This window comes from Ochotona princeps, chromosome 4 (assembly GCF_030435755.1).
Source record: "Ochotona princeps isolate mOchPri1 chromosome 4, mOchPri1.hap1, whole genome shotgun sequence".
Classification (NCBI taxonomy): Eukaryota; Metazoa; Chordata; class Mammalia; order Lagomorpha; family Ochotonidae; genus Ochotona; species Ochotona princeps.
The window spans coordinates 113,698,071-113,717,322 of record NC_080835.1 but is presented as its reverse complement, the minus strand read 5'-3'; the positions used below and the strand labels follow the sequence as shown (position 1 = coordinate 113,717,322).

Sequence of the window (19,252 nt, the reverse complement as noted above, 5' to 3'; positions counted from 1 at the left end):
GTGTACCTGGATCCACAGTGGCTTTGGCATTCTGTCTGCTTCTTCCTACAAAATCTAAGATCAACACAAGAAGGGGGCGAAGGACACTTGAAGGTGTGGCTAGATGCCAGGTTCCTGTGTTCAGCACTCCTCTGTTGAGGAGAATGTTGGGGAGGTGGCTGACTTGATCAGGTTAGAGGCCTATGTCCAGGGGCTAATTTACAAGATCACTCAAATGACTGCAGGGAGCTCACCAGCCACTCCCCTAGGTCTATCCTAGGTAGTCCTGCCCCTCCTCAATTGTACATTATGTATAGAGTGAATCATCTGGTAAATAATTCACCCGTAAATGGGGCAGTGAGGGTAACAGGAGAGCAGGGGTAGAGGTATCACAAGGGCTGAGGTTGGCAACCTGAGCTAGACCCCCACCGCACCCCCAAGGCTGGGGAGAGGGGACTTGAGAGACAGGCAGGCGCCTCAGGTGGGCAGCTGTCAGAGAGATGGAGCCATGCTGGGCCAGAGGACCTGGCACAGATCGTCCAGCCTCCCGTGGCTGGTGCACCTCTGCCTTCTTCTTCTAAGGGCCTCAGGTGAGTGAGACTCAGAATCCCCAGCAGGTAGCCCGTTCTCACCCCAGGGCTTCTGTCCCTCTCCTCGTTGGAGAATCTTCCTCACGCACCTGCATAGTCATTCAGTGATGTCTATTCATGTCACTTACCTGCTGGACATGGACTGGCATACACTGAGAGTGGCAGCACTGCGCATTAAGAAGCACAGGAGTGGCACAGTGAGATCTGGGCTTCAGCAAGTCCCCTGGTTTTGAGGGGCAGAGAGCAGTTGGGAGATTCTCTCAATTTTCTGTTGAGAGGCTCTGGTGGCTTGGGCCCCTCCCACACATGCAGGGTTGGAAAGAATGGGTTTACGCAGTAGTTTTCTTCTTGAGCAGTGGAACACCTGAATCTTGCCTTTGATCTCTTCCCGCCAACTGCATGCCTGTTTACTGTCTCTGGAGCAGCTCGTAGTGGTGAGAACAGCTCCGTTTGAAAGGTGGATAGGGCTCCAATCCCGGCTCTACCCATCCTGTCTGGTTTTAGGCTAAGGGACTTTATTTCTCAGTCTCATGAGAAGCTGTTAACTACCTCACAGGGTAGTTAGAATGAAGGCTAGTAGGTCATGATGGGACCAGTCCAGGGCAAGGACCCTGGCAGGAAGCAGGCATCCAGGAAAGGAGTCTGAGTCACTCCTGTGTCTGGATTGTCTTTCCAGGGGCTTATTTGCATGCAACTGGGCTGAGTTCTCACTTCATGGACAAGGGGATGTGGGGTCTGGGCTGAGGCTGAGCCCTGAGCACTGACTGCTCCTTGGTGGTACGTGGAGAGCAGGGCTGGGGCACTGCACCTGTTCCTGTGACACTCCAAACTGGCTGATGAATGAGTGAATGCTGGCTGGGCTGATGCAGCCTGCGGCCTCTTTCCCTTGCCATAACAAGCCTGAAACAGAGGGTATCTGACTCTAGAACCCGTACACAAAACCCTCCAGACCCAGAAGTGCCAGGGACTGTGTAGACCCTTGGGCTGATCCACAGACTGACCTTGGGGCATTTGTCAAAAAATACAGATTTGAAGCAGGAGTGTAGTCTCGTAGCTGACACACTGGCTAATTTCCCCAGGTCCATGTAGGAGTGCTTGGGTTCAATTCCCAGCTCTGCTTCTGGTTCCAGCTTCCTGTTAATACAGATCCTGAGGGGCAGTAGGTGATGATTCACATGCTTGCCACCAGGCCAGGTGCAGTAGTCTAGCGGCTCCGGGATCCCATCTCATGTGGGCGCTGGTTCTATTCCCGGCAGCCCTGCTTCCCATCCAGCTCCCTGCCTGGGAAAGCAATTGAGGATGGCCCAAAGCCGTGGGCCCCTGCACCCAAGTGGGGACCCGGAAGAAGCTCCTGACTTCCTGGCTTTGGATGGGCTCAGTTCTGGCTGTTTCAGCTGTTTGGGGAGTGAATCATCGGACAGAAAATCTTCCTCTCTGTCTCTCCTCCTCTCTGTATATCTGACTTTGCAATAAAAATAATAAAATAAATCCTTAAAAAAATTCCTGCCGCCTGGGAAACCTGGCTCTCACCTTGACCTGATCCAGACCTGGCTGTTACAGACATCCAAGGAGTGAATCTCTGATTGTGAATGGTCTTCTTCTTCTCTCTTTCTTTCTTCTCTCTTTTTCTCTCTTTATCTCCCTCTGTGTGTGTGTATGTGTGTGCTTTTCAAATAATACTTCTTTTTGCAATTTAAAAAGTGCAGATGCCCATCCCCTGCTCCTTCTTCACCAGGGAGCTTTCCAACTGTTCTGATGCTCTGGGCTGCAGTGGGTCCTTAGCGCATACCAACAGGAAACTCCACAGGCTCCCTCAGACTCTGTCTCCTGCCCTCAACTCCAGCCCTGCCAATCTACCTGCAACCCCCTAGCAAAGGCACAAGGGAAAAAAACTAGCAAAGCTCTGCATGAAAACCCAGAGCGAGCGGCCCAAACCTCCAGTGCTGTGTCTCTCTCCCCAGGTCACCCCGGGCTGAGTCCCAGAACCCCTGCAGAGGAGGTCACGTCCATCCAAGGAGTGCGGGGCGGCTCCGTGGAGCTGGCCTGTGGCTCCGGGCCTGCCCCGCTGATGGTCCTCTGGAGCTTCATCCCACCGGGCTCCCCAGTCCCCCAGCCCGTGGCTGTCACAGACGGAGTGGCAACGAAGGTGGAGGCCACGGCCTCAGCCCTGGGGTCGGTGAGCCTGAGGAACAGCAGCCTGGTGCTGCAGGAGCTCCGGGAAGGAGCCCACGGCCACTTCCTGTGCCAGGCCTTGCACTCAGCAGACGGCCAGCTCCGTGCCACCTATTCCTACCTGTCCCTGGCTGTGCTGGGTAAGACATGCAGCCAGGGTGGCATCCAGCTTGGTGTTGGGCTTTGTTTCTTTCTGCATGTTCTGGGGCCAGCTCCTAAAGAGCCACCTCCTCCAGGGGGTGAGGAAACCTGGGGTTGGGAGAAAAGGATGTTCAGGGCTAGGTGGGCAGACAGGTCCCTAGCCATTATCAAACCCAGGTTCTTTCCCTCTCTGACAGTGCCTGTATCCAAGCCTTGGGTGCAGTTCAGTGACCCATCCCCAGTGGAGGGCAGCTCCGTGGTGGCCACGTGCACAGTGCGGGAGGGCACACTGCCAGTCACCTTTGCCTGGCAGCATCAGGCACCTCAAAGCCCTGGGAAGGCCCTGGTGGAGATCACAGAGCCACTTCTCTGGCTGGACCCAGTCAACCGGACACACCTGGGCTGGTATATGTGCAGCGCCCACAACACTGTCAACAGGCTAAGCAGTACCAGCGCCTTTCTGGACGTCATCTGTGAGTGAACTGGGAGGCATCAGGACAGACACCTACTTTCCCCTGCCAAATCCCCAGCCCTCCAAGCGACTCTAGTAGGCAACAGCCTCAGGGTGCTATGCCCATTGGTGCCAAACACTAGTCTAGTATCAGGCTTCTTAAATCTTTTTAAGGTCAAGGGCCTCTTTCTGAAGGAAAATGTGCATACATTCATATTCATGGTTTTACTCATGTTTTTGAGGCAATCCAGAAAGGCTGCTTTTGGATTTAGCCTGGAGACTCCAGTGACCTACTGGATGCCAATAGATAGAGAGGAGGAAATCCCACTGGGAAGAGGAGACAGCAATTTGGTTCCAAGGCTGAAGAGCCAAAGCCAGAAGCCCTGGGGAAAAGATGGAGAAGAGGATGGCCTGCAGTTTGTGTCCAGTATGATAAGCACTCACATGTCTTAAATCACTTGAGACATGGCTAACTGAAGTTGGGGTAAGCACACTTGTGTTTGAAGACTTAGTGTGAAATAAAGAACATAATTAGCTCCTCAATAACATTAATGTTGCTTAGCTAATGAAATAATAACATCCTGAATGCAGGTGCAATCAGATAACTTCTACAGCTGTGTCCTGTTTTCTGCTGTTCCAAGACCCTCAGGGGATACTTAAAACCATGGATAGTTCTAAATTCCATTATGCTTTTTCCTATACATAATGCCTATGATAGAGTTTACTTTATGAATTTGGTGTAGTTAAAACTTAACAATGACTTTGAGGCCGTTATTAGGTTAAGTGAGGATTATCTGAACACAAACACTGCAGTACCACAATACCTGATAACAGACAGCTACTCAGTGACTCAGGGGCAGGCAGTGTATTCAACATGGATACCCTGGACAATGCAATGATTCCCACTCCACACAGCACAGAGGGGCTGCCATGGGATCTCCTTAGCCTGCTCAGAACAGCATGCAACTTCAGACCTGTGGCCCGTTTCTGGGATTGGACCTCAGTTGACTATTGGTAAAACTGAAATGGTACAAGTTTCCTTTACAACATATTGGTGGCTTGCCGCCTTCTTTCCTTCCTCTCTCCATTTCTCTCTTCCGTCCCTTTTCCTCCCTCTCTCCCTTCTGTGCTTCCTTCTTTCCTCTTTCCTTCTTTCCTCCTTTCTTCTTTCCTTCCTTATTCTTTTTTTGCCTCATTGGGCTTGGTTATTCTTACTTTCTCAGATTTAGCTACTAGAAATCTCACTTATGGAACTTTCATATCCATCTTTCGGCAAACGCTTCCCTAAAGGCCTTGGGGAGAAAGGGCTAGAGTGCCCTGCCTTTTCTCCGCAGTGGTAGCTTGTGGAAATTGTAAACCAGCTAGAGCAGAGGAGGCAGCTGAGAGGGGGTTCTTGGCAGGACGGTAGAGCGTAGGCAGAGAGTGCAGGCCCCTCCTGCGGTCTGGAAGAGCTTCGAAGGTGGGGACACTGAGTTTGAATGCGACTGTGCAAATGAGGGGAGGTGGGGAGGTGTGACGGTCCTCCCTTGTCCTCCAGATGGTCCGGACAAACCTGTGATTACTGTGGATACCCTGGGACTCACTGAAGAAGGATTTTGGGCTAGTGAGAGGGAGGAGGTGACCCTGAGCTGCCTGGCGGCATCCAACCCTCCTAGTCACTACGTGTGGCTCCGTGAGGATACTCAGGTCCACAGCGGGCCCACCTACATCATAGCCAGTGCCAGCCGCTCCCACACAGGCCTGTACACCTGCCTGGCCCACAACAGACACCTGGACACTCGCACCCAGACCACCGTTCAGCTTACCGTCTACTGTGAGTGTGTGGGTGGGCCTCTGTGTGTCTGTGCTCTGGCAGACCCCAGCAGCCCATGAATGGTGGCATGGGGGTTAGGTGGGGTATCTGCAGAATCTGGTGGAGCTGCTAGGCGAGGGGTAGGGAAGGCAAGGAGAGAGGAAAGCCTCGGATCCTATCAGCCCCTCCCACGGTATCATTCCCAAGTTCCCGAGGGTTGAACTGAGGCACAGAGAAGGGTGGAGGAAAGGCCACGAGGCTGGGTGACCAGGGGCATTGGGTGGGGTTCTGGGACTACTCAAGGACTCTAAATACTTGCTCTTTAACTGTGAGCTCAGTCGTTTTCTTTCCAGCTCCTCAGACACTCAGTCCTTCCATCCATCCCCCAACTTCCTCTTCCTTTGTTGCACTCTGAGCATCTGAAAGCTCTAGGCTCTCACCTGGGTCAGGGTTGGTAGGTACTGGATGGGGAGCCTTCCCAACCCTTCTCACCCACTTTCCCACCCAGATCCCCCCGAGGGGCAGCCCTCCTGTGCTGTGCTCCCCTCCCTCAGGGCTGTGACTTTGCCCTGCACCTGGCCTGGCGGGTTTCCACCCGCCCAGCTGCAGTGGGAAGGGCCACAGGGCAGCGGTCCGGCCGCCCCCAGCCATGTCACCTGGAGTCATACAGCCACCCAGCTCTCCAATGGCAGCATCTTCACCTGTACCGGCCAGCACCCAGCCCTGGCACTGTCCACCCTCTGCAGGATCACGCTCTGTGAGTGTACACACACACTAGCCAGAGTGTGGCTGAAGGTCAGAGGATAGTCAGAGGGGTTGGGGTCTGGGGCGGGGTGGTAGACCTCAAACTCTAAGATATGTTGGGAAACAAAGAGGAGGGTGGCACCCAGCTCTTGGCTCTTTCCTCCCAGCTTCTCCATCCACAGGCTAAACTTCATCCTGCTCAGTTTGGGCTTGGAACCCTGGCACAACTCCCTGTCTCCTAGTTTCCGTGGTTAGTGGGCTCCAACAACCGCACCCTCTGTTTCTATTGCTCATCTGCATGTCAATCTGAAATACGCCTTCACCATTCTCTCTGCTGTCTTCCCAGCAAATCCCCATCAATCAGTCAGGACAGAGTTTAAACGTAATCCTTACAGCAACATGCTCTTCTCTGGAGAGTCTTGCTCTACATTCTAGAACATATCAAATTATACAGCAATTGTTTAATTTGTGTGCCTCCATGTCTCAGGCACATGTGACAGAGGAGTGAGTGAGCCAAGAAATCAATGAGTGAAGGAGTAGGGTAGGTGGGCCTGCCCAGCCATGCCTCCTCCCCTAGGGCTGTGCTGAGCCGCCGGTCCTTTCTAGGGGAACCTTTCTGGAACCCCACCTGCTGGACCACAGCCTTGCTGGAAGACCAGTTCATCATGCTGAGCTGCAAGTGGCCTGGAGGTGAGCCCCCTGCCATGCTGGGCTGGCTTGACGGAGAACAACCTCTGGGCAGCAACGGCTCCTCGCTAGCCATCCACCTCCTGCAGGCCCAGGACGATCTAGCTGGCAGAGAGTTCACCTGTCGGGGCACCCACCCACTAAGGAGCCCAGACCCCCAGTGCCAGCTTCAGCTGGGTGAGTAGGGGTTGACTGCTCAAGGCTAGGGCTGGGGAAGGTGAGGCAGCCCTGTGGGGCTAGACTGAGGGGCTCTGGGGGATGGCAGGGCTAGAATGAAAGGCAAGACTCACTTAGCCTTCCTGGGATTCAAGTTATTTAGATCAATAAACTAGGTGGAGTCGGTCAGTCTGGGTCAGTGTTGTGCAATAAAAATCTATTGCAGGCCAGCAGTTAGGAGAAACTGGTGACACAGTCTAACTCAATATACCCAGTATGTTATTTCAACATGTAAGAATTTAGTTATTCACAAAACATTTAACGCTTTGTTTGTATTTACCATACACATCTCCATGCAGACCTGCCACATTTCAAAGTGCATGTGCCTGCCCGCTGTGGTATTGAGTAGACTACTCTTGGTCTAGATGATGTGGGATGCTGATTGTGTCTCTTATTTGCATTGATTTGCATAAGAAAGGAACCTGACTTTGGGCTTGGCTTGCACTAAAGCTTCAGGTGTCAAAAGATTTCTGTCTCCTATTTGTTTTTGGTCCGCTTCTTCTCTGTATCTGAATTTGGTTTGTCAGGCTGTTTATTGAGAGCTGAAGGAAAAATACCTGCAAAAACATACTGCAAAAAAATGTGAGAAAAGTGGAGGAGTCATCTCTTACGAAAACAGCTCTCACAAAATGCTTTATCCCTTGCTGTGCAAGGGCTTGGGATCCGCATGCTGTCAGGACCATGAAGAGGTTTGCAGCCTATTCCCTATTACTCGGTCTTAGGAACGGAAATTCCATGCTAGGAGATTCATTGACACCTAAGAGTCTGGCCTTTAATAAGAGTCCATCCATAAAACCCGAGCACCTGCTGCAGGCCCAGCACTACACCTGGAGCCTGCGGGAGGTTAGTGGGCCATTAGTGGGGAGGAGGCCCATGCCAGATGCTGGGACTAGGGGTGATTCTTGCAGGAATGAGTCAAGCAGAGCTCCTGCCTGCATGGTGGTGGGGGCAGGGAGGGCCACGGAGGAGCACAGTTAGGACAGGAGCTTGGCATACAACGGAGCCTGAATGTGAGGACAAATTAACCCCACAGCCCCCGTCTCCTCTCCCCTCCATTTGCTGTGCCCTCCACTTTCCCCCCAGTCTTCCCACTAACAGGAGACAGGGCTCTTGTTCGAGCATCACCTGCTGTCTCTCCCCTGCAGAAGCCCCACAGCTGGCAGTGGCTGAGTCCCTGGTGTCAGTGTTGGAGGGGGGAGAGGCCATACTGAAGTGCGTTCTTCAGCGGGGCATGCCACCCGCCCAGCTCCTCTGGCTGGGACCCCAGCTACAACAGGTGGAACAGGGCGCTTCTGGATTCGCACTGCACACTGAGGGCGCCTGGTTGCGCCTCCACATCCAACACGCTGACCCAGCACGCCACAAGGGCACCTACCAGTGTGTGGCCCGCAACGCCGTGGGCAGCCAGCATGAGAACGTGCAGCTGGAGGTCCTGAGTGAGTGGGGCGCAGGAGGGCGGGGAGGTGTGTGTGGATGGGGTGTGGGGGTGTGTGACAGGAGGGCTGGGAGATCAATGAAGCTCTTCCCTGGCTGTGAATCTCCTGCAGGATAGGACCCTGACATAGGTGGGCCCTGCAAAGCACGAAGCTGGCAGGGCTGAGACTGAGGCTGATGCGCTCCTGAATAAAATGTGCTGTTCAAAAAAATCTCCGTCAGTTTTTTTTTTCCCTTTAAAAATTTACTTAGTTTTATTGGAAAGGCAGATGTACAGAGAAAAGGAAGGACAGAAAGATCTTCCATTGGCTAGGTTATTCCCCACGTGACTGCAACGGAACTGGGCCAAAGTCAGGAACTTTTTCCGGCTCTCCCACGTGGGTACAGGGTCCCAAGGTTTTGGGCTGTCCTTGACTGCTTTCCCAGGCCACAAGGAGAGAGCTGAAAGGGAAGTGGAGCAGCCAGGACACGAACTGGCACCCATATGGGATCCCGGCACACACAAGGCAAGGATTTATCCACTAAGCTAGCACACAGGGCTCCCTCCTTCACTTTTATAGATGAGAAAACTGAGGGCAGCCAGAGCCACCCAGGTCTGCAGTCGAGCACACCTGCTCACACCCATACTCTACCCCCGGGGCACAGCATGCAAAGGTGGTCAGCGCACCTGCAGTGTGTGTCCCCCACGTTCTCGCCTAGGATATCCAGCTCCTCCCAACGTTACCATCAGCCGCCTGACCTACGCACGCCATCGCAGAGAGGTGCAGCTGCAGTGGGCAGTGGAGGGGTCAGGGAACCTGACCGGCTTCCTGGTGCAGCGGAGGGCCAGTGTCCCAGGCCCAGCAGCCACCTCCTGGGAGACAGCAGCCAGTGACATCGAACCCCAAAGTCGGGGCCGGCGGCTGGGAGGCTTGGACCCAGGGGTCCTCTATGCCTTCCGCATCCTGGCTCTGAACCACCACACGGCTGGGCTTCCCTCTGCGGTGAAGACACCAGGTGCTGGTGCTAGCACCAGGGAGGGCCTTGCCTTTCTCCAGCAAACTGGGCCTTGGTTCCTCCTCACCTCTCTTCCTCCTCCTGCCCATTGAAGCCCCCAGTGTGATGCAGTGTTCTGGCTGTGTCTACTTCTCCCTCCCTTCCTTCTCAGAGAGGTCTGGGGGTTCCAGGCCTAGGATCCTGCTCCTCCTGAGAATTCCCTCAGTTTACCAGAATTCCACTGCAGTTTGTACCAGAAGCAATAGGGAAGGAAGGACAGGTGCCAGCCCCACTCTGTGCCTCAGTCTCACCTCCTGGGTGCAGGTGGGCTCCCAGTTGCTTGCCTCTCCATCCTGGGAATTCCTTATGTTATGGGGCATTTGCCTACAACCCCAACCTGCTCTGACATCTAACCTCAGCCCTTCTGCATTAGAAGTAATAGTTTTGGCTAGGGATGCAAACTATCCTGCAGGTGTAGCACCTCCCACCACCCTCAGGGGAGATCTAATCTCCAGACTGTGGGTTCCACACCTGGGCGGCAGGGAGGACTAGCTGAGCACAGCATCACCTCCTTGGCACCTTGTGAGCCACTACTATCCAAGTTCATTGGTGGTTCTAACCCAGGCACTCCACACTGTCTCCCCCTAGTGGACCCCCCCTTCAATGCCTACCCTGCAGTGCTCGCCGCAGCAGGCACAGGAATAGTGGCAGCAACGGTGGCTTCTCTACTGCTGTTCCAGTATGCTGTCCGGCATCCGGAGACCTTCCCTTGTGAGTGGGAATCTTCAGGGTGGGGCTGCTTAGCTCTGCAGGGTGGCCAGGTTGAGACCCAACCTGATTCCAGACTCTTCCTTAATCATGACTCCCTCTCCAGTACTGGCTATTGCCCATAGGGACCCTGAGCTGCTTCCTCAGGCAACTGGAGCCATCGCCCAAGACTAGATAGGGAGCCCACTGAGGAAGCAGTGCTGGAGAATGGGGTGGTGACTCCTGGAATCTACATCAGGTTGATGGAATACTGAATGGCTCCCTTTTTCTTTCAACAGGCCTTGGTCAGTGGCTTGTTCCCATGTGAGTGTGGAATCGTTATTCTGGGCTCAAGAATTTGCTTTCATGGGGAAGGAAGACTTGGGAGGTTCAGGTAACTTCACTCTCATTTCATCCTCAGGGAGGCAAGACAGCACCGGAGGAGCCCACCAGGAAGCAGCGAGGCACGGGCAGGTGAACACATCTTCATCCCAGTGACCGGGGCTGGGGTCTGTGCAGTGCTCAGTTTCTCTTGTCCTTGGAGAACATCCCCATGGCATCTCTCTCCCTGGCCCACATTGCAGGCACTGAAACAGCAGTCGCCACCCCAGGGTCAGACCCTGCGCAAGAATCCAGTGATGCTCCCATCAATGTCACCATCACAGTGACTGCAACACCATGAGAAGTCAAAGAGCAAGGTGCAGAGGGCAGAGAGATCTCTTCTGCCAGACATGGGTCTGCAAACCAAGATGGCTAAAACACTAACTACCCCTTTCAACCCTGATAACCAGGTTTTACAACTGGTGCCAGGCACAGCTGTCACACCCCCTAAGTGACTGGATTACAAGAGAAGTCCCAGCCCAGATGGGAGGAGGGAGACACACACCTGGAGCAAAGGCTCTCCGGGAATGTGAGGGCAAGCAGAAGCAACAGGACTGGCAAGTGTCTCTGGTGCCGGGGACGGATGACAGGCAGCTGCTTCCAGAAAACAGGTCTGTGGGTAGGGAGATCCCCAAATAAACCATGTCTCCCATTCTTGCTAGTACCAGACTCTATAAATTGCAGCTTGCATGGGTGGGTGGCAGGGTCCAGGCTGTGTGCGTGGAAAGCAGGAATGTGTGGTGGACTACATCCTTTATTGAGCTGCAGTTTGGGAAGCTCATGGACTGCTGGAGACTGGGCCGGCAAGACCTAGAGCACAAGAATTACAGGTACCGTGTCCCACCTCCCGGCCTGGGGGAGCTGGCTGTTGAACACTGTGGCTGTTCCAAAGTCACCCTGTCGCTGCCAGCATGACTCACTGGCTCCAAGAGTGTGCGTGCATCTGCACTGCTGGGCGAAGCACAAACAAAGGCTTGTTCAACTGACTAGGAGTCAGGCCCTGGAGCTGCCTTGGCAGGGCACTCTGATGAGGAGGAACAGCCAGAGGGCATGGGGAATATCTGGCAGCAGCAAGGAAAGGGATGAAACACCAAGGGAACGGAGGGGCCTCCTCCATTCTGAAAGATCCAGGATTTCCTAGACTACAGGATTCAGTGTCCCTCCAAGCTCTAGGACTGGGGCCAAGGTTTAAGGCACGACTTAGTGAAACATGGGAAACCAAGTACAAAAGGACTACACGCCATACTAGAGGCTATCTGTTGGCCTCTTAAATCAGAGAAAGCTTCAATAAAGCCGCTTCACTTACGAAGACTGAGTTTCTCCCCTGGAGCTCCTGGATGATGCCCTTGGTTAGTGGTAAACATAGATGACCTATGATGCAGACCTAGCCTCATTCTCCAACTCCTCCCATCCACCTGTTCTTTCCCTTCCAAAGAAATGCTAAAGTACCAGGTGGAGGCCATCTGGAGGTACTTCTATCAGATCCTTGACCAAGGTCTTGCTCTGGTACAGTCCCATTTCTGCAGTCAGAACAGAAGAGGGGCTAAACTCCCTGGGCTCTGGGGTGTACATAGGGGATTTCACAACAGGGTGGAGGGGCCCAAGAGTCTCAGAGTAAGACACTTGCCACCCCCACGTAACCCCAAACCGTCAACAGCTTTGTACAAACAGGGAGCATCTGAAGAGCCCATCTTACAGGCTACTCCACATGAAAGCAGCATCCTCTTTAATATAAAATAGTATCAACCCAATAAAACCTGTCAACGCTACATCATTTCAACTATGTACAGTTTTCAAACATAATATTACAACTTTTAGAAAAATCAAACATGCTTTTCATGATACAAAACATGCATTTCAAAGTCACTGCTTTAAAAGACAGCAACACAGGTGAAATCCAATCCTAAACTTAGCTTCTTGGCAGTGCTGTAGCTGGAATGAGATCTCTGGCAAGTGCAGCCCAGGATGGACACATTAGTCTTCATTGACAAATTTGACAAAAATCAGAAACACAAGTTTTTTGTAAAGACCACTTCAAAAGAGATAGGCTATTGCAATGAAACTCACAGCCTGTGCAGCACCCATGCCCAGACTTATCAGTGCGTAAGAGGAAAGTCCGAAAGAAGAAAAAGGAGTGAACGGATGTGGGTGGAGTGCGGAAGTTGGATGATCAAACAAAATCACCCAGAATTCTACCATGGGAAGGAATGTTACAGAACCTGACCAATTTCAGGATCACTGACTTGAATGAATTCCTGGGCAGGGAGAAGGGTAAGAGTTGCTGATGGGGATAATCGTGGACTCCTAGAAGGGCAGAGTGGCCTGCCCATGTAGGCTGGAGGGCAACTGCTCCTCTACCTATAGTGCTGGAGCCCCAAGGGGCAAACAACAGAAATGGTGACTGTGAACCACAAAGATTTCTGGAAAGCAGTATGGAAAAACAGGAGGTGCACAGATTACAGCTGCAGACACTGGGCTCTGTTTCAGGCTCAGGGGCTCGCTGTATGGCTTGGGGATTTTAACGCCTAACATTTGTTGTCAGGATTGACTGAGCTAGCAGCAACTGGTCCCAAGCTCTGTGTCTGGTCCTTAGCGGTTGCTCAACCAATGCTAGTGCTTTCTCCCATAACATACTGGGCAGTCTCATTTCCTGACAAAGTAACATTAGGTAGGACTGTTTAGAGTGACTGTGCAGGGTATTACAACTCAGAGCAACTCACACTGAGGGAGAACTCATAACTCCTAAACATAAACACAATTATATATATATATATTTATATTTATATAACTCAATATATAAAGGCATTTTTATAAATAAAATACAATAAAAGGGATAACACTTAAAACAGCGTTACTAATAATATAAATAAAGCAGTCCACAATGAGATTGCCCTAATGGTAAAGTCATTTTCGATTCCTTATGGACAAGTCCCAGGATCAAACTCAATCTTTTACAAGCAGTTTATGACCTAAGGCTCATGCTGATACACATGTTTCCTGAATCAAAATGACTCTGTACGGACATTTCCCGGCTTTCTAAAACCCCCTTGGTGACAGCTCTGCTCTAACTTAAATGGCAAGCATCGGGCATGGGTTCCTGTCTACATGCCAGGACTGTGTCCTTCGCTTGTCACAGAAGTAGTGGATGTGGCTATCTCCCTCCACAGCTAGTATCCTACAGGCACAGACATCTGGAATGTAGAACTTGCTTCGACGGCATCTCTAATACCCGACTATGAAAGTATAGTCACTATACTGTTCTGGGAAACATAGCCTTGCATAGTACCAAGCTTAAACAGCACATCTTCACCAAAAGTTCTATTTATAAAATATATAGACGTAGGTAAGGGAATACTGATGCACTTAGACAGAAAGCTGATTAACCGTCCGTTATTCCATTCCCCTGTGACTTCCGGGAAACGGTAAGAGGTCGACACTCGTGCTGGAACTGATCGCCTCTACATCAAGAGGATAATTTTTCTATTTCTTTCCTCCAATGGAGGCAAGATCCAAAACGGACCAGTGTGCCGTGAAAGCTTGACTCAAGCTCTGCAACACACTGAGGGAGTTTTGCTTTTTTTTTTTTTTTTTAATGTGGAGAAAAGAAGCCTTCCCAAGGCGAGGCCCTGTCACTCAGAGGCAACAGTAATTGCGCTGTGTTGAGTTCTGCTAATCGAAGCTCTAAGTGCCCATTTACAATGATGATACTCTGAAAAACACTGCATGAAAAATTTTTTTTAAAAATCCCTTTCCTCTAAATTAAGTCTTGTCCAACACATCTTTCAGGCTATATTGTTCACATGGCAGCAAGAAAATGGCTATTTTCCGGAGCGTGATCTCCTGACTCTGGACTGAAGGAAGGAATACAAAGAGCTGCCGTCACCTTGGGCCTGGAGCCCTCTTCTTACAGCATGGATCTTTCTCTTTAGGCCATTGCCGGATAGCCTCACTTGGCTCCTACTTTTAGAAACAATCACAAAACAGCTCCACCATGACCATTCTATAAATGCATCTAATTTTGAAGTGCAGTGATCCAATCAGACCATATACAACATTGCACATGGCCACTGCCTAGACCATCACCTGTGCCCGGGCATGGATGGAAAAGCCAACAGGTCACATGCCCATATTTGTGGCAGGCACTCAGAAAACTCATCAGTCAGATCAGCTATGGCACACGTGAGGCCACAACAGGTTGATTTCAAAATGTTCTCTCAAAGTCTGCTACCACAACACTGAAAAGATAGTTTTCCATCTGACAGTCTATCTGCTTGCAAACTCCAGACAGCCAGTGCCACCCGCTCCTGGCAAAATCAGCCAGCACACTGGATCCCAGGTAGGAGGAACTCTCACTGTCACCAAGGCTGCTGGAAAATATGGAATGACCCCTTAGCTCTGCATATGACCAAGAACTATGCAAACAAGGGGGAAGAAAGGACAGAAAAGGAAAGATTTAAGGCATAAATAATATCAAAGGGCACACATTTTAAGGTACATTCATATGACACCACTACTACAAAAAAAATAAATAATGATTTTCTCTGATTTGAATTAATGTCCTTCACACAGTTCATTCCCAAGTTGGTTCTGTGCAGTTGCTGTCTTGAAGTGGGAAGACCGGTCCTTTGCAAATCCTCAGGTCCCCTGGGGTTGCTGAAGGACCCCTGAAGGGCTGTCTGGAGGAACGCCAGGGGGAGACCAGGCTGTCTCTTCTGCTCCATCCTCTGAGACTGGTGGCAAAGTGAGAGGATTCCAACTTAAAGTTTTACTCTCTGTTTCTGAGTGGACACAGCTGTCTCCTGAAAAGCAGAAACATTTGGGAGTGTTGTGAGAAGAGAAAGACTGATTTTAAGAACACCATTATGGGCAGTGAAGAAACGAAAATAAGCCAAAGTACAGCCTAGTTATGCTTGGTGTGAGCGTGAGGGAGACAGCAGGCTTAAAAGACTGAAAAGTTGTGCTTTCATGACTAGTCTTACAATTTGTCTAGGATGAAACCAAATTCCTTAAAAGTCCCAAAATAACCACGAGAGAAAGGCTACTACAACTCCAGAACTAAGGCTAATTAAAAAGAGACCAATGTGGGGCCCGGCGGCGTGGCCTAGCGGCTAAAAATCCTTGAAAGCCCCGGGATCCCATATGGGCGCCGGTTCTAATCCCAGCAGCTCCACTTCCCATCCAGCTCCCTGCTTGTGGCCTGGGAAAGCAGCTGAGGACAGCCCAATGCATTGGGACCCTGCACCCGTGTGGGAGACCCGGAAGAGGTTCCTGGTTCCTGGCTTTGGATCGGCGCATACCGGCCCGTTGCGGCTCACTTGGGGAGTGAAATATCGGATGGAAGATCTTCCTCTCTGTCTCTCCTCCTCTCTGTATATCAGGCTTTCCAATAATAATAAAGTCTTTAAAAAAAAAAAAAGAGACCAATGTTTACAAAATCCATTCTTCCAGCAAGTCATATGTTCAGGTACAAACTGAATCAGAGCCTATTCGAACAACACCTGCAAAATGTGATGAGATGAACAGCTTGTGGTGGAGGGTATAAGTAAAAAAAAGAATTGCAAAGATTGCTTTGCCTGGTCTTTTAAATATTTTTATTTGAAATGAAGACTTATACAGAAAGGAGAGTCAGAGACTAGGATCATCCATCTGCTAGTCCACTCCTCAAAGTGGCCACAAAGCTGGAGCTGAGCCAACCTGACGTTCAGAGCCAGGAGTTTCTTCTGGGTCTCCCACATGAGTACAAGATCCCAAGGACTTGAACCGTCCTCTGCTGTATAAAAGGCCATAAAAGGGAAGCAGGATTGGATTTAGAACAGTCAGGATACAAAGCAGCGCTCATATGGGATACTGGTACCACATGCAGAAGCCTAACCACAGTACCAGCACTAGTCCTATCTTCCTGAAGCCATCCTGATCAGCTCTTAGGAAAGATATGAGCTGGGACTGGCACTGTGTTGCAGTAAGCTAAGCTGCCATCTACAATGCCAGCATCCCATATCAGAACACCAATCTGACTCAATGGTTGCTCTGCTTCCAATACAGCTCCCTGACTAACAGGTCTAGGAAAGCAGCAGTTGATGATCCAAACACTTGGGCTTCTGCCACCCTCGTAGAAGACCCAGATGAAACTGCAGACTCTTGACTTCAGTCAAGCTCAGCCCTGGCCATTGTGACCATGTGGGAAGTAAAACTGTAGATGGAAGATCTCAATCTCCTTACATCCCTCTCTCTACCACTTTGCCTTTCAAATGAATGAATGAATCTATCTGTCTCTGGAGGCGGGGAAAGGGTAGATCTGAGCTGATCCTAGAAAGCCCTGACAGCACTGTCTCCCCTCACAGGTTTTAGCTCACTGCAGATGATCTGGAAATGAGGTCCATCACATTGCCATACCTCTGTTGAACTCTGCAGAGTTGCCATCACGAGTGCTGTCCCGACAGCAAGCATGCAGGCTAGGAACTGGTGCCACGCTATCCTCACTGCTTCCCTCAGGCACCGCGGAAGCCAGGCACACAGGCATCGTCATGTGACTCAGGGCTTTCATCTCCAAACCATCCTGGGGATAAGGTGCTACCACGGGAACCACAGGAAGGGGGCTGCCGCTCAAAGTGCTGTTGGTTTTGGTGAAACACCTGCAGGGTTCAAACCAAAAGAAACAGAATTGTGTCTCGAGGGTTCAAGGCAATAAGCTCAACTTTGAAATCTCATTTGGTATTTTTCATTGACAAATTCTTAAGAAAGACTGATCCTTAAACATTATTAAATGATTTGCTATGATTTGAAATGTTAAGAATTCAAAAATCTCAAATGTAATACAAATGGAAAATGTACCAATAGGCAAATCACTTAAGAAAGGAACCTCTGATGCGAACTGCCCCAAGATGGAAAAAGACTTAACCAGCAAGATACCATTCAAAATAACAGAGAAAAGTATGAAATATCTGGGAATAAATCTAACCAAAAATGTAGGAGACTTATTTGAAGAAAACTACAAACTACTTAAAAAAGAAATTGAACAAGACCTCAAAAGATGGAGTAACATCCCATGCTCCTGGATAGGTAAAATCAATATCATTAAAATGTCTATACTGCCAAAAGCAATATATACATTCAACGCAATCCCAATCAAATTGCCCAAAACATTCTTCATGGAACTGGAAACAATGATCCAAAGGTTCATCTGGAAGCACAAAAAACCACGGATAGCTAGAACCATCCTGAAGAACAGGAAGTTAGCAGGGGGAATCACAGTTCCGGACCTCTGGACATACTATAGGGCAGTGGTTATCAAAACAGCCTGGTACTGGCACAAAGACAGAGAGGAAGATCAATGGAGCAGAATAGAAACACCAGAAAGGAACCCACACAGATACAGCCAAATAATCTTTGACAAAAGGACAAGCGACAATCCAGGCAAATGGGAAGGTCTGTTCAATAAATGCTGTTGGGACAACTGGTTAATAGCCTGCAGAAACAAAAAAATAGATCCACATCTCTCACCATACACTAAGATCAGATCTAAATGGATAACAGATCTAAACCTACATCCAGAAACCTTCAAACTTTTGGAAGAAAATGTTGGAAACACACTGCAACACTTAGGGGTAGGCCCTCACTTCCTAAAAAAGACTCCAAATGCAGTAGAAATCAAGACCAAAATAAACAATTGGGACCTCATCAAACTAAGAAGCTTCTGTACAGCTAGAGAAACAATCAACAAAGTAAAAAGGCAACCCACAGAATGGGAGAAGATCTTCGCACACGACATAGGTGATAGAGGGCTGATCTCCAGAATATACAAAGAGCTACAAAACAACCAAAATGTCAAAACAAACAAGCCACTCAAGAAATGGGCACGGGAAATGGGCAAACACTTCACAAAGGAACAAACCCAAATGGCAAATAAACATATGAAAAAATGCTCAAGTTCCCTGGCAATAAGGGAAATCCAAATTAAAACATCAATGAGGTACCACCTAACGCCAGTAAGACTGGCCCACATGAATAAAAGCACCAACAACACTTGTTGGCGAGGTTGCGGGGAAAAGGGATCCCTACTCCACTGCTGGTGGGGCTGCAGGCTGGTACAGCCTCTATGGAAATCAGTATGGAGAATATTCAAACAACTCAAATTCAACATACCGTATGATCCAGCAATAGCACTCCTAGGAATATATCCAGAACACTTGTTTTATGAGAAACCAACATGCACTCCTATGCTCACAGCAGCACAATCAGTAATTGCAAAAACATGGAAGCAACCAAAATGCCCATCAACAGAGGATTGGATAAGAAAGCTATGGTTCATCTACTCCATGGAATACTACTCCGCTGTTAAAAAAAACAAAATGCAGTTCTTTGTGGCCAAATGGGCCAAACTGGAAACCATAATGCTAAGGGAAACGAGCCAATCCCAAAAGGTTAAATACCACATGTTTGCCTTAATTTAAGATGATATGATCTTATGTATAACATGTTATGTTTTGAATGTTATATGTTGTGTATAAACTAAAATTGAAATGTCAATGAGGTGGTCACAGAAGGTGGTTAAGAACTCGCATTTACTTTTAACATATTGGTTACTCATTACTATGTCAATTAATTCCATAATGATGTAAATTTTTGCTGATGGTATGTTGGAGCTTTCAATTGACTGGGATGATACTCTGCTGGCTCTGTCTTCAGGCCAGAGAGGATATACCTAAGAAACCGTTGAACTTGACTGGACAATAAGATGCTGGACTCTATGTTTGGTATACGCTTGCAATGGGGGAATCTCAACTGAACTTGAGCTGTGGTTATGCAACAAGGTGGAGGAATCCACCATGGTGGGAGGGTTTGGGGAGGGGGGGGAGAACCCAAGTATCTATGTAACTGTGTCACATAATACAATGTAATTAATGAAGTTAAATAATAAATAATTAAAAAAAAAAAAAGAAAGGA

General features: G+C 49.6%; 2 protein-coding genes across 2 annotated transcripts in view; one reads left to right on the top strand and one right to left on the bottom strand.

Annotated features, from left to right (window-relative positions):
* Positions 1-487: 487 nt before the first annotated feature.
* VSIG10L2 (V-set and immunoglobulin domain containing 10 like 2) lies at positions 488-10,610 on the top strand. Its single transcript, XM_036495918.2, has 10 exons — positions 488-569; positions 2,531-2,881; positions 3,080-3,355; positions 4,871-5,146; positions 5,634-5,882; positions 6,476-6,733; positions 7,918-8,208; positions 8,906-9,202; positions 9,830-9,952; positions 10,513-10,610. The coding sequence occupies exons 1-10, from the start codon at positions 488-490 to the stop codon at positions 10,608-10,610; spliced, it is 2,301 nt and encodes a 766-aa protein (XP_036351811.2).
* A 3,729-nt stretch (positions 10,611-14,339) lies between these two features.
* The window catches only part of CDON (cell adhesion associated, oncogene regulated), a 118,360-nt gene continuing 113,447 nt past the window's right edge, over positions 14,340-19,252 (bottom strand). Inside the window, exons 19-20 of the mRNA XM_058664131.1 lie at positions 16,703-16,941; positions 14,340-15,108 (exon numbers count right to left, since the gene is read on the bottom strand). Of these exons, the coding sequence (XP_058520114.1) occupies positions 14,945-15,108; positions 16,703-16,941 (403 nt within the window). The 3' untranslated portion in view covers positions 14,340-14,944. The remainder of the gene's footprint in view (positions 15,109-16,702; positions 16,942-19,252) is intronic.

Excerpts from the sequence above, each read along its gene's own strand:
- VSIG10L2 (XM_036495918.2), top strand. The coding sequence starts at position 488 with ATGCTGGGCCAGAGGACCTGGCACAGATCGTCCAGCCTCCCGTGGCTG. Across the intron at positions 570-2,530 it reads TCTTCTTCTAAGGGCCTCAG|GTCACCCCGGGCTGAGTCCC; the intron begins GTGAGTGAGACT and ends CTCTCTCCCCAG. Across the intron at positions 9,203-9,829 it reads CTCTGCGGTGAAGACACCAG|TGGACCCCCCCTTCAATGCC; the intron begins GTGCTGGTGCTA and ends GTCTCCCCCTAG.